General features: G+C 47.0%; 1 protein-coding gene across 1 annotated transcript in view; it reads right to left on the bottom strand.

Moving 5' to 3' along the window:
- Positions 1-2,847: 2,847 nt before the first annotated feature.
- Hhla1 (HERV-H LTR-associating 1) overlaps positions 2,848-19,550 on the bottom strand; it is a 31,730-nt gene continuing 15,027 nt past the window's right edge. Inside the window, exons 8-16 of the mRNA XM_010629623.1 lie at positions 19,480-19,536; positions 19,305-19,391; positions 16,683-16,904; positions 14,410-14,652; positions 12,477-12,545; positions 12,095-12,169; positions 8,013-8,169; positions 4,540-4,622; positions 2,848-2,891 (exon numbers count right to left, since the gene is read on the bottom strand). Coding sequence (XP_010627925.1) covers positions 2,848-2,891; positions 4,540-4,622; positions 8,013-8,169; positions 12,095-12,169; positions 12,477-12,545; positions 14,410-14,652; positions 16,683-16,904; positions 19,305-19,391; positions 19,480-19,536 — 1,037 coding nt within the window. The remainder of the gene's footprint in view (positions 2,892-4,539; positions 4,623-8,012; positions 8,170-12,094; positions 12,170-12,476; positions 12,546-14,409; positions 14,653-16,682; positions 16,905-19,304; positions 19,392-19,479; positions 19,537-19,550) is intronic.

Raw genomic sequence — 19,550 nt, forward strand, 5'->3', positions numbered from 1 at the left:
GCCGAACTGACATTTACTGTGTGCCTAGTGTGCACCACAGTTTCTCCCCATGCTTTGCAGGACCTGTCCTTGACATTCCTATGGCACAGACCATGGCTGGCTGCTCTGTGATCCTGGGAGAAACGGAGCATCAGTTCCCTTTCACAGGCAAGAACAATGGTACCCTTAGGACTGACATGTTTGTCCAGGCTCCCCTGCACCTGGGTCACCTTTGGGCACTGGCCATGACTCTGAGCTGTGGTTCCATCACCACCTCCTACAGAAACAGGACTCACAGATGGCTACACCCAGTCTGGGCCGAGCCTCAGTAGAAGATGGCACTGAAGGGCTTCTCCAGCAACAGCCCAGTGTGCGTAGGGCAACTGTCTGCAGAGCTGCCTACCTCGGGCTGCTCCTGTGTTTCTAGGACTATGCACAGAAGGGCCACTGCCTCTGAGCTGTTGAGCCCAGGGGCAGACGCAGTTCTGTGTGCACAAAGGCATCTTCTGGGGGGTCTCAGGAGCACAGCTGCACAGCAGTGAGGCACAGTAACAACCCACCTAGGTAGCTCACCCTAGCTGTTCCGTGAGGGTGGAAAGCTTCTCCCCAGAGCCATAGGAACAGTGTGTCTTCGCCTTAGCACTGTTGCCTTTTGAGCCAAATCTTTCTCTGTGGTGAGCCCGCTCCTGTACATCTCAGTATCCAGGGCTCCACCCCTTGAGTGCCATCACCTCCCCACTCTTCCTCTGCTGAGTTGTGACAACAGAATGTCCCTGGACGATGCCAAATGTCCCCTGGGTGGCCAAGCCAACCCTGATTGTGAGACACAGGCCTCTAATGTTCCTGGTCCTGCAGCTTTCCCTTCTCTATTGGTAGAATAGAGTGAGAGTCCAATTTCACAAGAAACCAGGCATAAAACAAGATAATTTACAATTATAGATTTTATCACAAGAGCAGCGGAGTCGTTCACTCATAGAAACCCCACCCCATGGCCTGTGCAGAAAAGGGGAGACACACACACACACACACACACACACACACACACAGACTCAGACAGTGGCCAAGACACACTGACATCCCTCTCCCTCTCCTTCTCACCCCTCCCTCTTTTCTTTGTCAGCAGAGCTCATTCGGGGGGCATGCGTGAAAGGGACAGAAACGTGCCTGCAGATGACTTCTGTCGTGACATATGTGACCACACAATCACCTCCACCAGGGAAGCATCGAGTGGCTCTACCTCATGGCCCATCCGTTAAGCACTGGTGGCCACACATGCATGAACTGAAAATTGAGCGGCGGTGTCACCCTGAGGCTTCCCCGTGGCCCTGAGCCAGGACACACTCAGCTTGGGAGGGGCCCCAAGTCCCTTGGACCCTGGGAAGCCAGTGGACTCGGCCTGACAACCTCCCTCTCGGGCCTCTCTTACCCCCATGGCTGCCGCTGTGACAGATGGCATGGTGCTGGAAAACTAGTCCGCTCGTTTTGTTCCTGTGCTCTGAACCTTTGTTCCTAATGGCGGGTCAGGTCCTTGCCTGCATTTGCACTCAGCCATTATCTCCAAGAGTGGGGCAGCTGGGTCCACACGGGCTGACCCCGAGAAAACGGCCTTGTTTTGGGGTCCAGGCCAGCAGTCTGTCCTTCCACTTCCCTGTGATAAGTTACTCTGTAAGAACCCAGGTATCCTTTCCTGCCCAAGTTCCCTGATATCGACTTCTTCTTCAAGGAGGGTCTCATCAAAGTAATCCATGCCTAATGAAAGGGACTGCTCCCTTTGCTCTGGCCCAGGAAGGAGTCCCTCTGCCCTGAAATAATTTGTTGTGTCCACCTTGTGTTTGTGCCCAGTGTCATGACAGTAGGTATTTATGAACTTGGCCCTGCATAATTTTGAGGGTCTCTCGGGTATCCTAGAAATGAAAAAGGAAGCTGTCTATGTGAATTGGCAGGGGGGTACCTAACTACTTCTCTCCCCAAAGACTGCCTTTACATAGGCAGTGCCAGGATCTGTGCTTGGGCTCTCCTGGGTGCTGCTGTTCATCCTTTTCACATTTTTTTTTGGTAATGGGGATCGAACTCCAGTCCTTGAGTTTGGGAGGCAGGCGGTGGCACCACTGAGCCAAATCCCTGGCCCCATGCCTTTTACATTTGCAGGTGTCTCTCTGCATCCCTTCACTGTAACAAGTGGTAAATATGAATGTAGCAGTTCTTTCCAGAGCTCTGTGGTCTGACTAGTGAAATCACAGAGCCCCTGGACGCCCCCAGGGACCCTAAAGACAATGGGATGCACAGAAGAGGAATGGAGACAAGATGCCAGCTGAGACAAACTCCCGACGCCTCCTTCTGATTAAAATTTCCATCATCTTCTACTTAAGGGTTTGAAATATTATCTAGATTTCATAATATGGAAAATGAGTTGTACATAACTAAGTATCAGTTAACCCCAAAAAAATTATATGTGCTTTTCTCCAGAGTATAGATTCAATTTTTTCTTTTGAATTTACCCTTTGAAGCCTCGAACTTAAGTCACCTCGGGAGTGGTGTCGGAGTTTCTGAGTTGGACTGGAGTGTTTGGAAAAGTGCGCACACCCTGGCTCGATTATCCAGTTATTGAACAGCTGCAAATATTAGAGAGATTTCGTGGGCACAGACATTAGGCTCCCACGACTGTAGCAGGCAGGGGGAGTCCAACATCACTGCATTAATCACGAGGCCTCTACCTTCAATACCGTGCATAGATTCAAAGGACAAGAAAAAAGTGTGACTTCCAAAAAAGGATCACTTTCAGTTCATGGATGATCTAGCTGGAGCCCGTGTGGCCAAACTGGGACGAGGCCAAGGTGCAGAGTTGTTGCCTGAGTTCTTGCTCCATTCTCACACCGACCGGCAGACGCTCTCAAGGCATTTCTGCTTTAAGGCTGGAAGAACAAGACGGAGGACCTCAGGGTGCTGATGTGGGAGCACTGCAGAGACTTGGCTTGACCAGGGCACTGGTCAGAGTGAATTACAGAGTAGAAAGGAGTCGTGCAGGACTCCCATTTAGCAAGAGAATGGAGGAAGGAGCCACCCATGTTTCTGTACCCTTTACCTACTGTTCTTTCCTCAATACCCAGTTAAACCTAACTCATCTCCCCAGGTTGTAAAAAGCTAATTTACATGCATTCATGTATTACTCAGTAAATGTAATCAGCAGTGTATATAGAAGTTTTAGTGTGGCAAAGACACAAGAGGAGCTATTGGCTTATGTATCTCCAAGATGCCCTATTCCCTCCTCCATACTGAATGAAGAGCTTCCTCTCTTTGGCTTCTGACCCCCTCACTCCCAATGCCTGGCTCTTGCAGTGTCTCATGAAGGCAATGGTAGAAAGAGAAGACAGAACAAGTGAAAGGCTGAATTTGCAGCATTTGAGGGACATAGCTGGGTGGGGTGGTGCATGCTTATACTCCAAGCCCTCTGGGAAGCTGAGGCAGGAAGATGAAAAGTTTGAGCCCAGCCTGGGCAGCTTAGTGACCTAGTGAGACCCTGGTTCAAAATAAAAGAAATAACAAGGGCTGGGAACATATCTCAGTGTGAGGCGCTGTGTTCAATCCCCAGTGTCTCAGGGAGAAGCGAGTGAAATAAGCAGGAGACATGAGTGGAAACAACGAGAAGCATCAGAGGCTTGATGTTAAGAGAGTTTTTGCGTGCTAGGTTGGGAAATGAAGCCCAGGCAGGGGCTCGAAGAGAGTAGCTTAGGAGAAGTGAGAATAATGCAGGGTGAAAAAAATGAAGACGGTGTCTAACAAGTGTTGTGTGGATCCCATGAATCCCAGTTGATACCATTTGAACCATTAAGAAAGATTGAGCAAGACTTTCTTAAGAAAGAAACTGGGCTTTTTGGTTTTTTGTTTATTTGTTAAAGGTAACACATCACCAAAGACTGGACCATATAAGCACCAGGTTATACCTGGATTATATTAAAAAGGGATTTTCCAAAGAGTTCAATGTATTCTGTGATTTTTAGAGTACTAGAGCCCCTTGAGCAGACAGCCCATGGATGGCACAGTGAAACAGCCACACTATTGGTTTGGGGACCAGCAGACAACAAGCCACTTTTGTTTGTAGGAGTAGAAGTAAGAAAGAAAGGAGACACTAAGCATTTCTATGGGTAGATGATGAGGCTGTAAAGCCATTGACATGGGAAACAGACCACAGACCCCATGTCTAGGACTTTGTGCTGTTGCTGCTCCTTGATTTATTTCTATATATTCCCTATGGGTGGGAATTTCATTGTGGATGTGGTGTTTTGTCTTCCCTTTTGTTTTTGTTTGTCTTTTTAGCTTACATGGAGGCTCAGAGGCTAAGAATCTTGTCTGAGTTCATGGGGGGTGGGTAACCTTTTTGCAGCTGGCTAAGGAATCAGACATCACCTACACCCTCTTTGTCTATGCTTGATGGTGACTGGGTGATCTATGGAACTCCTGGGATCCCGGCTAAGGCAGGACAACCTCTCAGGGTCACGGAACCTCCCTCCCCTGTGAGAGATGCATCACAGCAGTTACAGCAGAGCCAGGAAGGGCACTTACTGTGTGAGTTGGACACCCTCTTCACCTTCTGACAGAGGGAGGTTGCATTCTTCAGGAACCAGGAATAGTATTCCAGACAGTACCTAAGATTTAAGTCAGATGGGAACAATCATGGTCCTGTGGGGCTACCAGGGTATAGCCAGAGTCAAAGGAGGGGCTATATAAAGATGAAGGTATGGCCAGTTATCTCAGCAGGGACCCTCTGCTCATCTTTATGGGGTGTGAGAGGAAAGGTAAGGAAGTAGGCTGGATGGGAAAGAGCTCAGACTTTGAGGCCAGGAAGATTTGGTTTTAGTCCTAGCTCCACTATTTATTAAGATGGCCACATCCTTGCCTAGTCTGACAGAGGTGTGACGGTGACACGGAATGAAACAGCACATCTAGGTGTCCCTGCAGTGCAACAGCAGGGGCAGGAGGGCCTCAAATCATGCTGGGGCACCCACTGTTATGCTAGGTTTTTGCATCAGACCAGAGCCACTAAGCCCTTGCGGAGTCATCAGCATCCTGGACCCAGAAGGTGCCACGGACACCTGCCTGCCACCTGGGCACAAGGACAGAAAGTACCCTGGGCTCTGTCATCCTGAAGGAGGAAAGGCGTGTCCTGAGGTTAATGCTAAAGAACCTGCATAGGAAAAGTTTTCAAGAGAGGACTGTAAGAGAGAGACAATTGGGGGAAGGGGGAAGAAGTTTAGGAAGTCATCATTTCAGAATTGACAAAGCAAAGGGCTGGATTTAGGGGCCCTGCAGGTTTTATTGTATGGTATCTCATTTGAGTAAGGCAAATTACACACCAAGAGATTAATAAAGAATGGATAGAAGGAAACAAGGGGATGGACCTCTCGCACATGAGAAGGAGTCAGAGAGACCAAGTATAAGGGGGAAGAGGAAAGAGAATAAATAGAACGAAGACATGCCATGTACAGGAACCTGATACCCTCAGTGAATATAAGCACTATATGCCATAAACACGAGCTAAGATTAATCATACAACAAAAATGAAAATGGGGGAAAGGGGAGCTAGAGGAGGAGAGAGGGAAGGAAGGGGCAGGAGATTTTTAAAAAACGAGCTGTATTATGTACATACGCCTATTTCTCACACGACGATTGTAAACTGCATGTACTGCAATCATGTACTAGTAAAAAATAAAGAAGTAACCCAGCTTCTTGAAAGGGTGAGGTTGTCCTGAGCGGGTCTGCCCGTCCGAAACAGGGTCTGCCCTGGCAGCTGCAGACACACCGAGTAACCCAGTGAAAATGCTCCAAGCTGTCTTCCCTCCTTTCTCCGCATGTGCTTTCCCTACTGCCTGGAGTGGACGCTTGCATTTTCTGCCTGGGAAACTCCCATTCTTCCCTCACACCCTGTTATTTCCTCTGTGGGCTCTCAGCATACAATTCAGGATTTGCACTCGTCCTTGCTGGCTTGAAACACGTCTCTTGTGGCCGACGTCCCCGCGACACAGTGCTTTTGATTTTGTCTCTAAGGCTGCCCTTTCAACAAGCATTTTAGTGGCACGACTTTACACTTTGGGATTCTTGTCCTGTCTTCTGAGTTGGTACGAGTTCATGGAAAATTCACTGATTCGTGAAAATACAAGGAAAAGAATGAATTTAAATTCAAAGCTTCTCTCTGCAAATTTCTGCCTTGCCCACTGATTATCTCATCAATATTTGCAGTGCAGATGTTTTAAAATGTGATGTTTTCCAAGGGGTTGTGGATTACAGATTTTTACCTGGGTGCAGGATGTTTTTTTTGTTTTGTTTTGTTTTTACCACCAGCTCTATTTTACTTTGCATTCATGACCATTTTTTCTAACTTTGAAATCTTCAGTTTCTGGTCTTACTTACGATTTACTTTTTTATTCCCTGACCTAATGTAGTATGTGGCTGATATACGGTAGAGATAATATATATTGTTGATTTAAAGAGAGGAAGATCTAATAAAGTGAAACTGCTCCTAGATAATACAGGAAGTATTACTTTGAGGATTTCCTCTTCTCCAGGACTCAGCTTTGCTGTTGAGAAAGCTGAGCCTTGCTGCTCACACCTTGGGCCTACTGACCCTGTTTAACCCCCTAGTATGAAGAGAACATTCTCATTGTCCATGGGACCCAAGATCAAGGTGAAAAAGAGGTGAGAGAACAGGTTGCAAGTCTGGGCGTAAGGCACAGGCAATGGACTTGGTGAGGGATGTCATGAGCAGATCTGAAAATCACATTAAAGCTCTGAGAACTCGCCTCTAGACCACAGGACCAGGATTCTGTTTCTTGCGGTTTGGTTCTGGATTTACTGCCAAGAATAAATCCCAGAAGGCAGAATAGTGTATCAGTATCAAGGGGGTGAGGAAATGCCCATGTTTAGACCTTCTTCATAATGTCGTCTGCCTTATCATTCTAGTTTTCCAAGCCTCTCAATTAGCTGTCTGGTGACCGCTAGGGATTTATGAGAGAACTGCAATTTAGATAGCCATGTGCTTTGGCCAGTCTCTCCCAGAAGATGTCACCAGGCTGAGGGCATTGGGATTGAGAACCATTCAAAGTCCTGATTAGTAATTCTACCTGCCATAGTGGAGTTCATCTTCATACCACTCCACTCCTCTACACTCAACCCATCTCACCACAGCCTAGCTCGGCTAGGGATTTATGAGAGAACTGCAATTTAGATAGCCATGTGCTTTGGCCAGTCTCTCCCAGAAGATGTCACCAGGCTGAGGGCATTGGGATTGAGAACCATTCAAAGTCCTGATTAGTAATTCTACCTGCCATAGTGGAGTTCATCTTCATACCACTCCACTCCTCTACACTCAACCCATCTCACCACAGCCTAGCTCGGCAGTTTAGTTACGTCTTCATAATGTCGTCTGCCTTATCATTCTAGTTTTCTAAGCGTCTCATTTAGCTGTCTGGTGACCGCTAGGGATTTATGAGAGAACTCAATTTAGATAGCCATGTGCTTTGGCCAGTCTCTCCCAGAAGATGTCACCAGGCTGAGGACATTGGGATTGAGAACCATTCAAAGTCCTGATTAGTAATTCTACCTGCCATAGTGAAGTTCATCTTCATACCACTCCACTCCTCTACACTCAACCCATCTCACCACAGCCTAGCTCGGCACAGTTTAGTTTATCTCCACACAAGTGAACTCAACTCCACCCACACAACACAGTTCATCTCAGTCCATCTCAGTTCTACTGACCTTTGCTCAGTTCAGCTCAAATTCCGTTCATTTCAGCTGCACTTACTGGATCTGGCCTTGCACTCGGTTCTGGGAGCCCCAAAAATGAATGAGACCCCATTGTAGCTGTCAAGGAAGGACAGTCTAGCAGGACTCACTGGCAAGTCCATCCCTTGAGGCAGCCCCTGTCACCTCTCTGTGAGTAATTTGTTGTGTCACTACCGTATGGCCTACAGAGAAGATGCACAGCATAAGAAGCCTGTAAGTACCAGATGTGAAAAGGAGCATGTAGCCCAGGTTACCTCATCATCTCTGTCGTAGGATTCTTTCTCTGGCTCCCACAGAGGCATCGCTGGAGGAAGCGACACAGCTCCATCAGGCAGGGGTTGAGCTTCTGCATAGCCAGGGTGACAGGAGCAGCTGTCATGGTCCCCTCTTTGAGGAGCGGGTGAGGACACCCTAGAAGATGCAACCTCAGAGCAGTCAAACCAAGAGGAGTTCAGCAAACAGCTTCCCTTGGTTAAGGTTTGTGCTGGGTCCAGATAGCCTTGCCTATTCTCAGGTGACTCTGAGACGGCAGTAGACAGAGTGTGGCTTCATCATTGCTATTTTGAGAGTTTCAAGAGTTAGGTAGAGAAGAGGAAGGGACCAATTTCCTGCAGGAAACCAGAAGTAGTTTTCCTGAAGTATGCAGTTGACTCTAACAGGCTAGATGAAAATGCATCAGGTGGAGGGCATTTCTGGTGGAAGGGATGGCTTGCTAAGGAGAAATGGAGAATGCTGTGAGTCCGAGGTGATGGTGTATGTGTGCATGTGTGCACTTCAGCGTGCGCAAGGAAGAGGGAAGGAAAGTGCAGGTGAAAGATGAAACTGGCAAGCCAAGCCACTGGAGAACTGGACTCTGGGTTTGTTGAAGATTAGTTATATTGCAGTGAGTCAGAGTTTCACTGGTTTTTAATACGTGGATTTTAGAAGAAGAAGTAAAATAATGAGAAGAATTTTAAAAAATATATTTCATCTCTGGGGTCTCCTGAAGATAGGACAGCTTCCTATGACCATACCTGTGCTTCCTTAGGTGGAAACTAACCAGACGCATATTATACAGGGTGGCTGGGAAGATTGAGTGACTCAGTTTCCACAAAACATACTTCATAGTTCCTGCCACTCAATGATCAATAAATAATAGCTATTATTAATCCTGTTAATTAAAACTTTAAGAGGCATCTGCCAATAGATACTAGAGATGTAATAATGAATAAGAAGGAAGACAGCCTTCCTCTCACAGAGCTTCCTTAGAGTGACCTACAGGTTGTATCAGGATGTTAATAATAGTCATACAGCCAGGGGTCACCAGCACTGTAAGAAAAATTATGTCTCAGAATAGGCAAAGAAAACTTGATGTCCTTTTAGTGCAGTTTTGATGATTGTCCAGCAGACCCTCTATGGATTATCCGGCTACATGGGTTGTGCACCTTTGACAGACACCCTAAACACAGAGTTGACCGCTCTGGAGGGAGAGAGGTTAATTGATAGCTATTATTCTTGCCTGAAAGCAGTGTGAATAATTCCTGTCTATAGCACTATAAACAAATTTTGCCTGATGAATGTACAATTGATAAAGCTATGAGGTATAGAATAATCTTTATAAATTCCATTCTGTAAGTTTCCTGTTTAACCAGTGTTAACATCTCCCTGTTTAACCAGTGTTAACATCTCCCTGGTTTCCTGTTTAATGAATGAGTTGAACGATATCATTGACATGTTGATTTGTGTCCTTTCTATATTTTATGTCTGTTTTACAGTTTAAAAATTATAATTTATCAATAATATATTTATTAAGTGGAAAGGGAGTGCACAACATTAGTGAAAGACTTTACAAGAACATTTTATCCTGAGTCAAACCTGTCAGGACACTGACCTGTTTCCATCAGTGTGTCAAGGCATTTTTTGCTACTATTTATTGAGTACCTATTAAGAATCAGGTACTTTCCTACACTCTTTATGTGTATTGTCTCATTTAATTCTTATAAGAACTTAGAATGTAGATATCTGTGGTGCTATGTTACAGAAGAGGATGCTGAGGGCCCATGTGACTGCATCGGAGTCCCTAATACAGTAGGAAGAGCGTCTGAGTCACCCGTCCTTCTCCAGCCCAGGAACAATGCTCGGGAAATTCACTGTCCTTCCAGTCTGGTCTGATCTTTGGTTCCCTCTTGATGTTTGCTGTGCTCTCCCTATGTCCTCTTGATTCTGTCTCTGAATACCATCTGAGTAGCCCTATCTGCACAGTCACCTCCTAGCTGCAGCCCATCCTTACTGGCTGTCCTTAGCACAAACACTTCCTCACCACTTTCCCTGCTCTCAGCCTCTCCCCTCTGCAGCCACAGAAATCCCTCTGCAGCACAGATCCAGACCCACAGCTGTCTGTTGCCTCAGAAGAGGCCATGCTCTTTGAGGGGTGGCCAGCCTTGGTGATTGTACCTTTGCCAACCTCTCCTGGTGTACACCATACAGCTCTCAACCAGCACAACTGCAGCCACAGACCACTCTTTTGTTCAAGGTAGCATCAGTGCTTCGGGGCCACAGTACCTTTGCTTAAGCTAAGCCTCTGAGCGGGCAGACTCTGGAGTGATCCCTCCCACCAGCAGCCATCTCTCTCTGAATGCACATGGTGTTTACCTTTCACAGTAACCCTACAAGTTCTTCCTTTCACTGTAATTTTTGTGTCTAGGCCACATCTTTGGATAGGTAACATGGAAGGAAGAAATGAGCACAGGCTTCAGCATTAGACACAGCTGAGCTTAATGTTCAGTCTGCACTGGTATTGTAGCTCAGTGGTAGAGAGCTGGCTTAATGTGCACAAAGCCCTGGGTTCAATCTGTATTACCATGAGACAACACAAAACTCTTACGTCTCTTCTTATCTGCAGGGCTCATCTGAATTGCTTACTGAAGATAATGTTATCTACTTGGCAGAATTATTGGATAGAGGAGGTAGAAATAATCCCACCACCATGCCTGACACACAGTGGAAACTCAGGAAATATCCATTAAAGGAATGCATGAGTGATTTAAAAAGACTTTGTGGACAATACCTTCGTGGACGCACAGAATAATTTATTTAAAGATAGCAAACTGCTGTCATTATATCTCTCACTAGATAGATGACAGATGAATGGATACAGATAGAGATAGATAAATTGAGAGCTAGGGATAGATAAAAATGGATAGAAATAAGACATATCTATGAAGTGACAGATGATGGAGCGATGAGTGGGTGGATCGATAAATAGATGGAGACAGGCATTTAGAGATGTAGATTTAAACGATAGAGACAGACACAGAGACAGAGACGCAGATGTAGATGTAGACGCAGGTGTGGCGTCAGCTTGTTCTCTAGAACTCGAGCACCAGCCACTGTGTGTGCCGCCATTGTGTTTGTCTAGAACTCCTGGGGAAGAGACTATAATTTCCTGTGGTGGTGTACTTGTGTCTTAGTGTCTGAAAGCCCCATTCACCATTCACGGCTTTCTGTGCAGGGGGGCCCTGGGAGATCTGAGACGATAAAAACAAGCAGACCGAGTGGCCTCAAGCCAGTTAATAAAAATCTGCTGACGTACAGCTGAACAGTCCAGAGCATTCACGAAACTGGTATAAAAAGGCAGTGGGAGGAGCCTGAGGACCCAGCCAGCCTTGAAGGACTCACTTTGTTTCACGTCCTTTCTTAGGGAAACTGGCCAGCAGAAGAGAGGACAGTGAGACATACAAAAAAGGTGAAGAAACAGCAAAACCCAAAGAAAGTCAAGTTTCAGGGGGTGCTGAAAACAGCTACAGGTTCAGTGTTTTTTCCTTAGATCCACGAAAATTAAGGAGGCAGGGATGGATTGAGCAGAATGTTCCTTAAGAGAGAACCATAGTAAGTCACACCCAGCAACTAAGGCTTGGGGTTGGAGTTGTCTTTCTTTCCTCCCCTCCCTACCAGCAACCATGCCTGTCCTAGAGATAGCTGCCAGCCACATGCAAAGTGCCAGCATCTGCTCCACAGATGCTCAATGAATAAAGTTGACTGGATTAAATTACACGAAGCCACAATCCCAGACCACTACCAAAACACATTATCTTGCTTGATACAAAAGCAGGTGGAAATGAAAAAAACACCAGATGATTCCAGGGCTCACATCATTGAAACCTCTTGCTTTATAGTTGAAGAAACTGCATCCTGGGAGCTGAATTGTGGAAGCCACCTAGCCAGTAAGTGGTCGAGCTGAGATTTGCATCCTAGCTGTCTGACTCTAAATTTACCAGACAAGCCTCTCTTTGTTACACTGCCCAACCTCCTTCAAAATAAACGTGTGTGAAAGCAATGATGGGACACTGCTACTCACTTGATGCTTGGAGGGGAGCTGGCACCGGGGCTGGTTGTTTCCCAGGGGTGGGTGGCCACTCTGCAGGGGCCTCACCTGCAGGAGGCAAGAATAGCTTTCAGCAGATCAAAACAAGACGACACAACCAGAGAGCTGCAACCATTCGGGACAAATAGTTCTTGAAATTGTAGCCAAGGGGAAGTGATTTGTCCAAGTTAAGGGAATGCAGCAGCACAGCAAGGCTCACGGCCCCCATTCTCCTGCCTCTTGTCCTGTGCACATTAATAAGGTCCATCCCTGGCTTCCTTTGTGCACTGGCACCCCCATCCCTCTGTGTCCCTGTCCCCATGCTGTGCGTTTCCCCTGTGGCAATGGGTTGCTTTTTCCAGCAGTGTGTTCTCACCTGTTTGCAGGTCTTTGGGGGCTGGTGCCTTGGTGGGATTCAGAGTCTGTGTGCTAGTGGTGACCATTCCTGGGATGCAAGCAGAGAAATGTGAGCCTACGCCCCTTCACTGGAGATTATGCCTCATGCTGCCCCTCCGGCTCCAACCCAACCAGCGGGCTCACTAAGCCAGACACCGGAGGGTGCTAAGGATATGGAAATGAGCAGGAAACAGAGCCCACCTTGCAGCTGCTCCAGGTGTAGACAAGGGAGGAGTGAAGTCCACTAGTAGGGTAGGACAGTGTGAGGGATGTCCCTGGGACCAGCTGATGTCAGTGAGATGTGTGGGAGAGGCACAGGATTAAAGGTGTGGAGCAAGAAGTGTGCAGACTGGGGGCTTCTGGGCAAAGGGAAGTGGTCTTGGTGTACACACAGACCCCATCCCAACCCGTCACTGGCCATCAATTATTTTCATGATAGACCATGGGCTCAGCTCAACAATATTTTAGAAATCATATTCATAAAGTCTTGGTTTAAGGACCACTCAAAACCAATGAAGCAACCTTTCTGTGGGGAACAAGGGTGGGGATTAAACAGGTGCTGCCTCTGTGGGACCAGAAGAGGGGAAAGGAGAGCAAGGCCGAGGAACAGCTGCGGCACAGTCAGCAGGTCCCGGTTCAGATCGAGACAGGCCCGCAGGCCAGGAAGGAGAAGGGGCTCCAAGGCCTGAGCCAGAAGAGGACGGAGAGGGGTGGGAGGCTGGTGGAGGGTCAGGCAGCAAAGCCTGGGCTCCAGCCCACAGAGTGGAAAACTCTTCACTCGTGCTCAGTGCAGGTCTGAGGGTTTTGCAGTGGTGAGCTCACAGGGCCTTGCCCTTTCCATTTTTTTCTTTTGAGACAGGGTCTCACCACCAAGTCACCTAATTATCCAGGTTGGCCCTGAATTTACAAGCCTCCTGCCTCAGCCTTCCTGAATGCTGCAATCACAGTGCATGCCACCATATCCAGCCAGTGTCTTCTCCACATTTCCCTGGAGACTACAGTATCCTTAAGGCTTGCTTCATGTAGGTGTTTCTGTGCAGTTCTGAAACCGAGCAGCCTCAGCCACAGCCCGGCACAGAGTTACTAATCTATGATTGCTCCTAACAGTCTGGCTACAGGCCACAGAATCGAGGATCAGCAGGAAAGGGACCCCAGGCAAAAGCATGTAGGTGCTCTCCACTAGCCACAGTGGCCCTGGGCGTGGACAGGCTAGTGGATAGGCCATTGACCTAGCACTTCCCAGGTGCTGCACACTGAGCCCAGAACCTGGCAGGCATCCCCTACCTGTGCCATCACGGCAAGTATGACATCTTCAGTTCACTGATGGGAAAACAAGGACACAGATAAAGGAAGCTGCCTATGAACACTGTGTAGGCATGTGTGTATTCGCTCATATATGAATCACGCCTGACAGTTCTTCTTCCACTGTGAGAATTGATGCTGTCCTCATTATTTATCATATTTATCATATAAATATATTATTTATACATGTGGGATGAATGCACACGTCAAGTTAAATAGTACACACACAGTGCACAAGTCATTAACCTAATCCAAAAGGCTGTTGACTGTCTGGAGTGAACAGCGTCACTCTTACTGGGCACTACTTAATGGACAGTGAAATGAGGAAAAGAAAAATCGGGACGTGAATGTCCATAAACGATAGAGGAGGGGGGAGACTCTTATGAGGAGGAAGTGTCCATTCACTCACCCAGTCATTCAAAAATGAGAAGAAAGGGGGGAAAAAGAATAAATAAAAGGAAGACAAAATTTGCTTTCTAATCACTAATTGCATTGCTCCCTTATATATGTGTGTGTTATTAGCAAATATATAATATTTCAAAATTTAAAAAACAGATAGTGCTAGATTTAACTGGAAATGGGAGGAATAGAAGCAGAGCATCCTCTCTTACCTGAGGCAGGGCTGGACTGGGCTGGGCTGCTGGGCCTGGCCATTATCCCAGCAGGTTCTAGAAAGCGCTGTGTGCTCTTGGCCTGCTGGGCCTCTGCAGATGTTGATGTAGAGGAGGGAGTTTCCCAGGGAGGCCCCCCAGGGGTTTTCTCTTCCATAGCCTGAGCCCTAGGCGTGGACAGCTTAGAAGCCCATGTCTGTCTGTCCGTGGTCACCCGTGGTGTTCCAGTCACTCTCCTGGTAGCTGCACATCCAAAGCCACAGTCAACACTCAACCATCCTGACTCATGTATGAAACTGCAGAACAATGGGAATGCCATGAAGGAAAAATTCAATCTGAGGGCTTGAACTTTACCTACACCTGGAATAAAAGACCAAGCGAACCTTGTTCCCTAAACACCACATTTTATAAAATCCTCCAAATCCCTTGGACATGCAGTCCACTAGGGTATGTATTAGGGGCAGGTAGGCTCTGTGTCAAATTTATAAAATCCATTTGTAATCATGTGACATGGCGGACAGATGGTGTGGCTTGAGGTGAAGAGGTCTGGAGACATGAACGGTGAATTTTGAGGCAAGTTACTCTTTCAGCTGTATCATTAAACTGAAGGATAATACAAATAATAATTCCTTTCTTACACCACTACAGGAGTATCACCAGCTAGGACAAGTCTTCCCAAATTGACCTTTTAAAAATTCTTAAATGATCTACCTGTTCATTCCTGTGGGAGAAACTACCATCATCCTTTTCAAATTTTATATAACTACTCCCTTTGGAGGATTTTACATCTATAAGATGGGAAGAATTGCCACCTTTAGACCATTCGTATTTCTCATTCATAAGATGGTGCATCCATTCATGTATTTAAATATTCCTAAACAGTAAGTCTGACTCAGGAACATTGGAGTTGCAAACTTTCACAGGTGTTACTGTGTAAGTCGCTCTTCGTTGGACTCCATTAGCTTTCTCCTGGGACAGAGTTTGTTCATAAGTCGGGGAATTACTGTGATGCTCTTATTAACATTTTAGTTTCCCTTGTATAAAAAGCACTCTTCCTTTTAAGGTTACAACTAGGCATTTTATGAGTTTTCTTGTCTCTAGCAATCGCACCCTTTTCTATATTACACTGGAAAGTTTTCTAATTTTGTATCACTGTCATGATGCCAGCTATTGTGCAAACATTTTGTAGCAAATCTGAAAGTTTCCTAGCTTGTGAAACTGATTCCAGCTCCTCTCCCTCCCCCAGTCTCTTGTCTCCTTGCCTGCCTGATGCCTGTCAGTTCTCACCTCCCAAGTACAATAGCTTTTCTGTGACTGCATCATGACCACAGTTACCTGCCTGTGACTCCTTTCTGCTCTGTGAGCTCAGGGAGGACAGGAAATATTTACCAAGCTGTGCTGTCACCAGCTAGCCTAGTGGTAGAAACAAATTCATGTTTTGATGAGCGATTGAGGGAGTGGCTGAATTCTTTTTTGTTGTTTGTTTTTTGTTTTTTGAGACAGGGTCTCACTATGTAGTTGAGACTGACCTGGAACTCACTATGTAGCCCATGCTGGTTGCAAACTCACAGTGATCCTCCTGCCTCAGCCTCCAGAGTGCTGGGATTACAGGTGTGCACCACCACGCCTAGCTTGGGAGTGGCTGAATTCTAATGGTGCTGATTGTTTATTGGAGCAGACAGTATTGACTCTTAATGAAAGAGGTGACTCAGGTTTCTATGACTGTATTTCCAAGCAGGAAACAAGAGGTTAGTAATGCGTTTTGTGTGTGCAGAGACAGCGCTGAGGATCTTGCACAGGACCATGCAGAGGGAGGAGCCTCTTAGTGAGACCCCTGCCACTGAAGTCAAGTCACTGACACAGGTTTCCCATCACTGTCCATCTAGCTACAAATCAACCTAACCATGCTGTGAAGTGGTGCCTCCAATTCACAATTTCCTGTGAATTTCTGGTGGTGGTAGTGGTGGTGGTGATGGGTGAAGGACATCAGGAAACTCAAGTAATTTTTTTCAATTTCTCATGAATCCCAAAGTATTTCAATATAAAGACCATAAGCATAAATGTTAGATTTACACTGTGCCCATCACATGTGTCTCTTGTTTGACCTTATGGAGCCCACACTGGCTCCCAGAGGTCTGTTATTTAAAGAGAGCTGTGGCACAGCATCAGGTGGTGGAGAAGGACAATAGGAAGGGTTTCACTTACTTATGTGAGCTCTTGGAGGGAGCAGGAGAGAAAGCAGCAGAGGTAGGAGATGAGAAGAAGCATCTTACCCAAGGCTGGAAGGGTGGGAGGAGCAGTCCTCCTGGTGGCTGTGGTCCCGGTAGGAAGCTGCTCGGTGCGCTCCGTCGGCTCTCTCACTGAGGCAGTGGCTGTCCCTCTCCAGAGGGGACTACCCAGAGCAGACACTGGGTGTGCAGGGCCTGTCCTCCATAGCATTTGCTGGACTTGGGTTATGGGTTTGGAAGTCCTGGTGGTTTCCCTGGTAGCTGCACCTGCAGGGAGATGGCCAATGGCAGCCTCGGCCGCTTGACAGTTTGGACACTAAGAATAACTGAATCACCAGAAGACCACTGGACAGCCAGTATATGGGATGCTGTGGTCACAGCCTCACTCTGAACAGTATCAAAAGTCACCAAGAGACCTGTTGCTTCTTGAATAACCACTGGAGCCAAAATATTAGTCTCCAAAAATGCTGTGTGATGAACTATTGTAATCAAAGGCAGAGTTGTTGGACCTATACTTTCAATGTGTGTCTTGCTCAGCCCCTGAGCTGTGTGAGCTTCTTTCAGCCATTTAACAACCCTGTGGCCACATATGGCTGCAGGCTTTGTCTCTGGAAGAGCAGCTGGGCACCTCTGTGCGCTCTGCAGGTACAATAGGAAGCGGAGATGGAGTTTGGGGGACTCGAGGCAGACAATATTAAAAATGTGGGCCATGAAGAAAGAAGGGTAGATTTTAGAGAGAAATATAACCAAATGCTGCTGTTTGTTCTAGGAAGAAGAGAAAGAAGCTCAGATGTTAATTTTTCCCTGGCCCTTCCCCAGAGATAGGTGACGTGAAGGTGGGGTGGGAGCACGGACATGAGGACGAGAGACTTGTGCTGTCTCATAGATCTTTTCCTCCAGACGGACAAACACTGGCCTGCAGCCTGTGCTGGATTCCATCTGCCCTTGTTCCTGCTCAGAGACAGATGATCTGTGCAACTGCAAAGGGGTGCCCTGCAGCTAGGTGATGGCCTACAGCTCAGTGCCTCTCCTGCCTTATTTTTGGGCCCCTAGCACTCGCTGGTCTTCACCCTGCTCCTGGACTAGTTGATGTAGAGCTAAGTGTATCCCAAACGGTCACCAGCCAGATAACTGACAAACAGGTACAACATTATCAGTGTCAATTTGTAAGTACATTCTCCCTTCCCACGCATTTGTCCTGATTGAAAGAGCACCACAGAGGAGACAGAATTGGGATTAGGAGTGGGAAGGTCACAGAAAGACTCCATCAGTCAATGAGACTGACTCAGCTCTCAGATCTGGCAGAAAGGGCAGCCCAGTATATGCCCATTTAATCTGCTTCTCAATTGGCCTTGTCTCGTATAAAGCGAGACTCCTTTCACAGCATAACCAAGAGATGCTTTACAATAAATAGAAATCAAAGTGGCACCCTGAAACAGAATGGGGCATTCACTGTGCTTCAAATTTCACTCCAAGAAAGGCCGGCAAAGAGCCTACTATGAACCAGGGATGGTGTGAGGCACCAAGAGGGAGACAAACTGTGGTCTCAAAGGAGACTCTACCACCGTCTCCAAGCACCACTCATCAAGGAGATGCCCATGGATGCTACTGTGATACAGCCCGGAGCAAGGCAGCATCCACATGTACAACTGCTGTGCTGTAGGAGCAAAGTGCACAGAAGTAGGTGGAATAGATATTGACTGGAAGCTCTTCAAGAAAGAGGAGGTGGAATCTGAGCTGGCAGAGGGCAGCAGACAGTGTTCTGCTGCATGGAAGGGTAGGAAGAAGCTCCAGCTCACATGAGCAAAGTCCTGTGGAGGTCCTGGAGATGTCTGCCATCTCCAAGCAGGGAAACGATTTCAATCCAGAGATACCCAAGAACTCAAAGGAGAAGGGACAAAGATGTAGGGGCTTGTGGGCTCCAAGGCAGAGAAATGTGGACTCCAGGTTAAGACTTGGGACTCTCTGCTGCTGATCCTGGGGTTCTGGTCAGTTAGGAAACATCAGCCAAGTGGAATTTGAAGATCATAGCTTTCGCGGTAGTGGGTGGCTATCTTAGGGAAAGAGGAGAGTGTAACGAAAGGTGTTTGTTCTGAGGCCAGTGGGGATTAAGGTAGATAATGAGGACTTGACCAGGATCCTCAGGGCCAGGTAACAGCCAGATGCAGAGACTTTATTCAGTTAAAATGCCAGCTAAGGGCAAGGGAGAAAGGGACCCTATAGGTGAATGCAAAAATGCTACCTAGTGACAGGGAAAAGATGGGGCGGGTATATGTGTGGGGTGGGTGGATGTTGAGTAGATGCTGGATATTATAGAGTGGCAGTGCCTCTAGAATGGGATAACAAAATCCAATATTTGCAAGAGTTATTTAGTACAAAAAACAGTGCACAAAGAGATACGGGCCAGAGGGGACAGTGGAAAGTAGGGAAAAGGTGCCCCTCTTAGTGGAGAAAGAGACACAAAACTTGTTCAGCTCCAGTTACTTGTTGCCACAAGGAAGAGGGCCCAGGGTGGCCAAACCATTTTTTTCTTTGCAAAAGACTCCAGAAATCCGTATATATATGAGCATATATATATGGTGAAATCCCCCAATTTTTAACACATTCTAACTAAATACACATAAAATGCCTGAAGGCTCCAGAGGGATTCAGGAGATTTGCACCCACCTAGAACACCAGACACACTGCTCATAAACGTGTAGTTGATGACAGGGGATTTCTCTGCCATCTCCCAGAAGTCAGAAAGATTCCTTCCTGCAAAAATCACACCAGAAGCATGGACTCTTGTGTTCAAGTGCGGAACGGTCCTCCTGGAGAGCTTGGCAAGGGCACCGCTGCTCACCTGCCTTCCCAGCCATCACGCAGATGAAGATGCAGTCAGACTCATCGGTGTGACTCACTGTGGGATGAACC

Source organism: Fukomys damarensis, unplaced genomic scaffold, assembly GCF_012274545.1.
Source record: "Fukomys damarensis isolate Sample0158 unplaced genomic scaffold, DMR_v1.0_HiC HiC_scaffold_5, whole genome shotgun sequence".
NCBI lineage: Eukaryota > Metazoa > Chordata > Mammalia > Rodentia > Bathyergidae > Fukomys > Fukomys damarensis.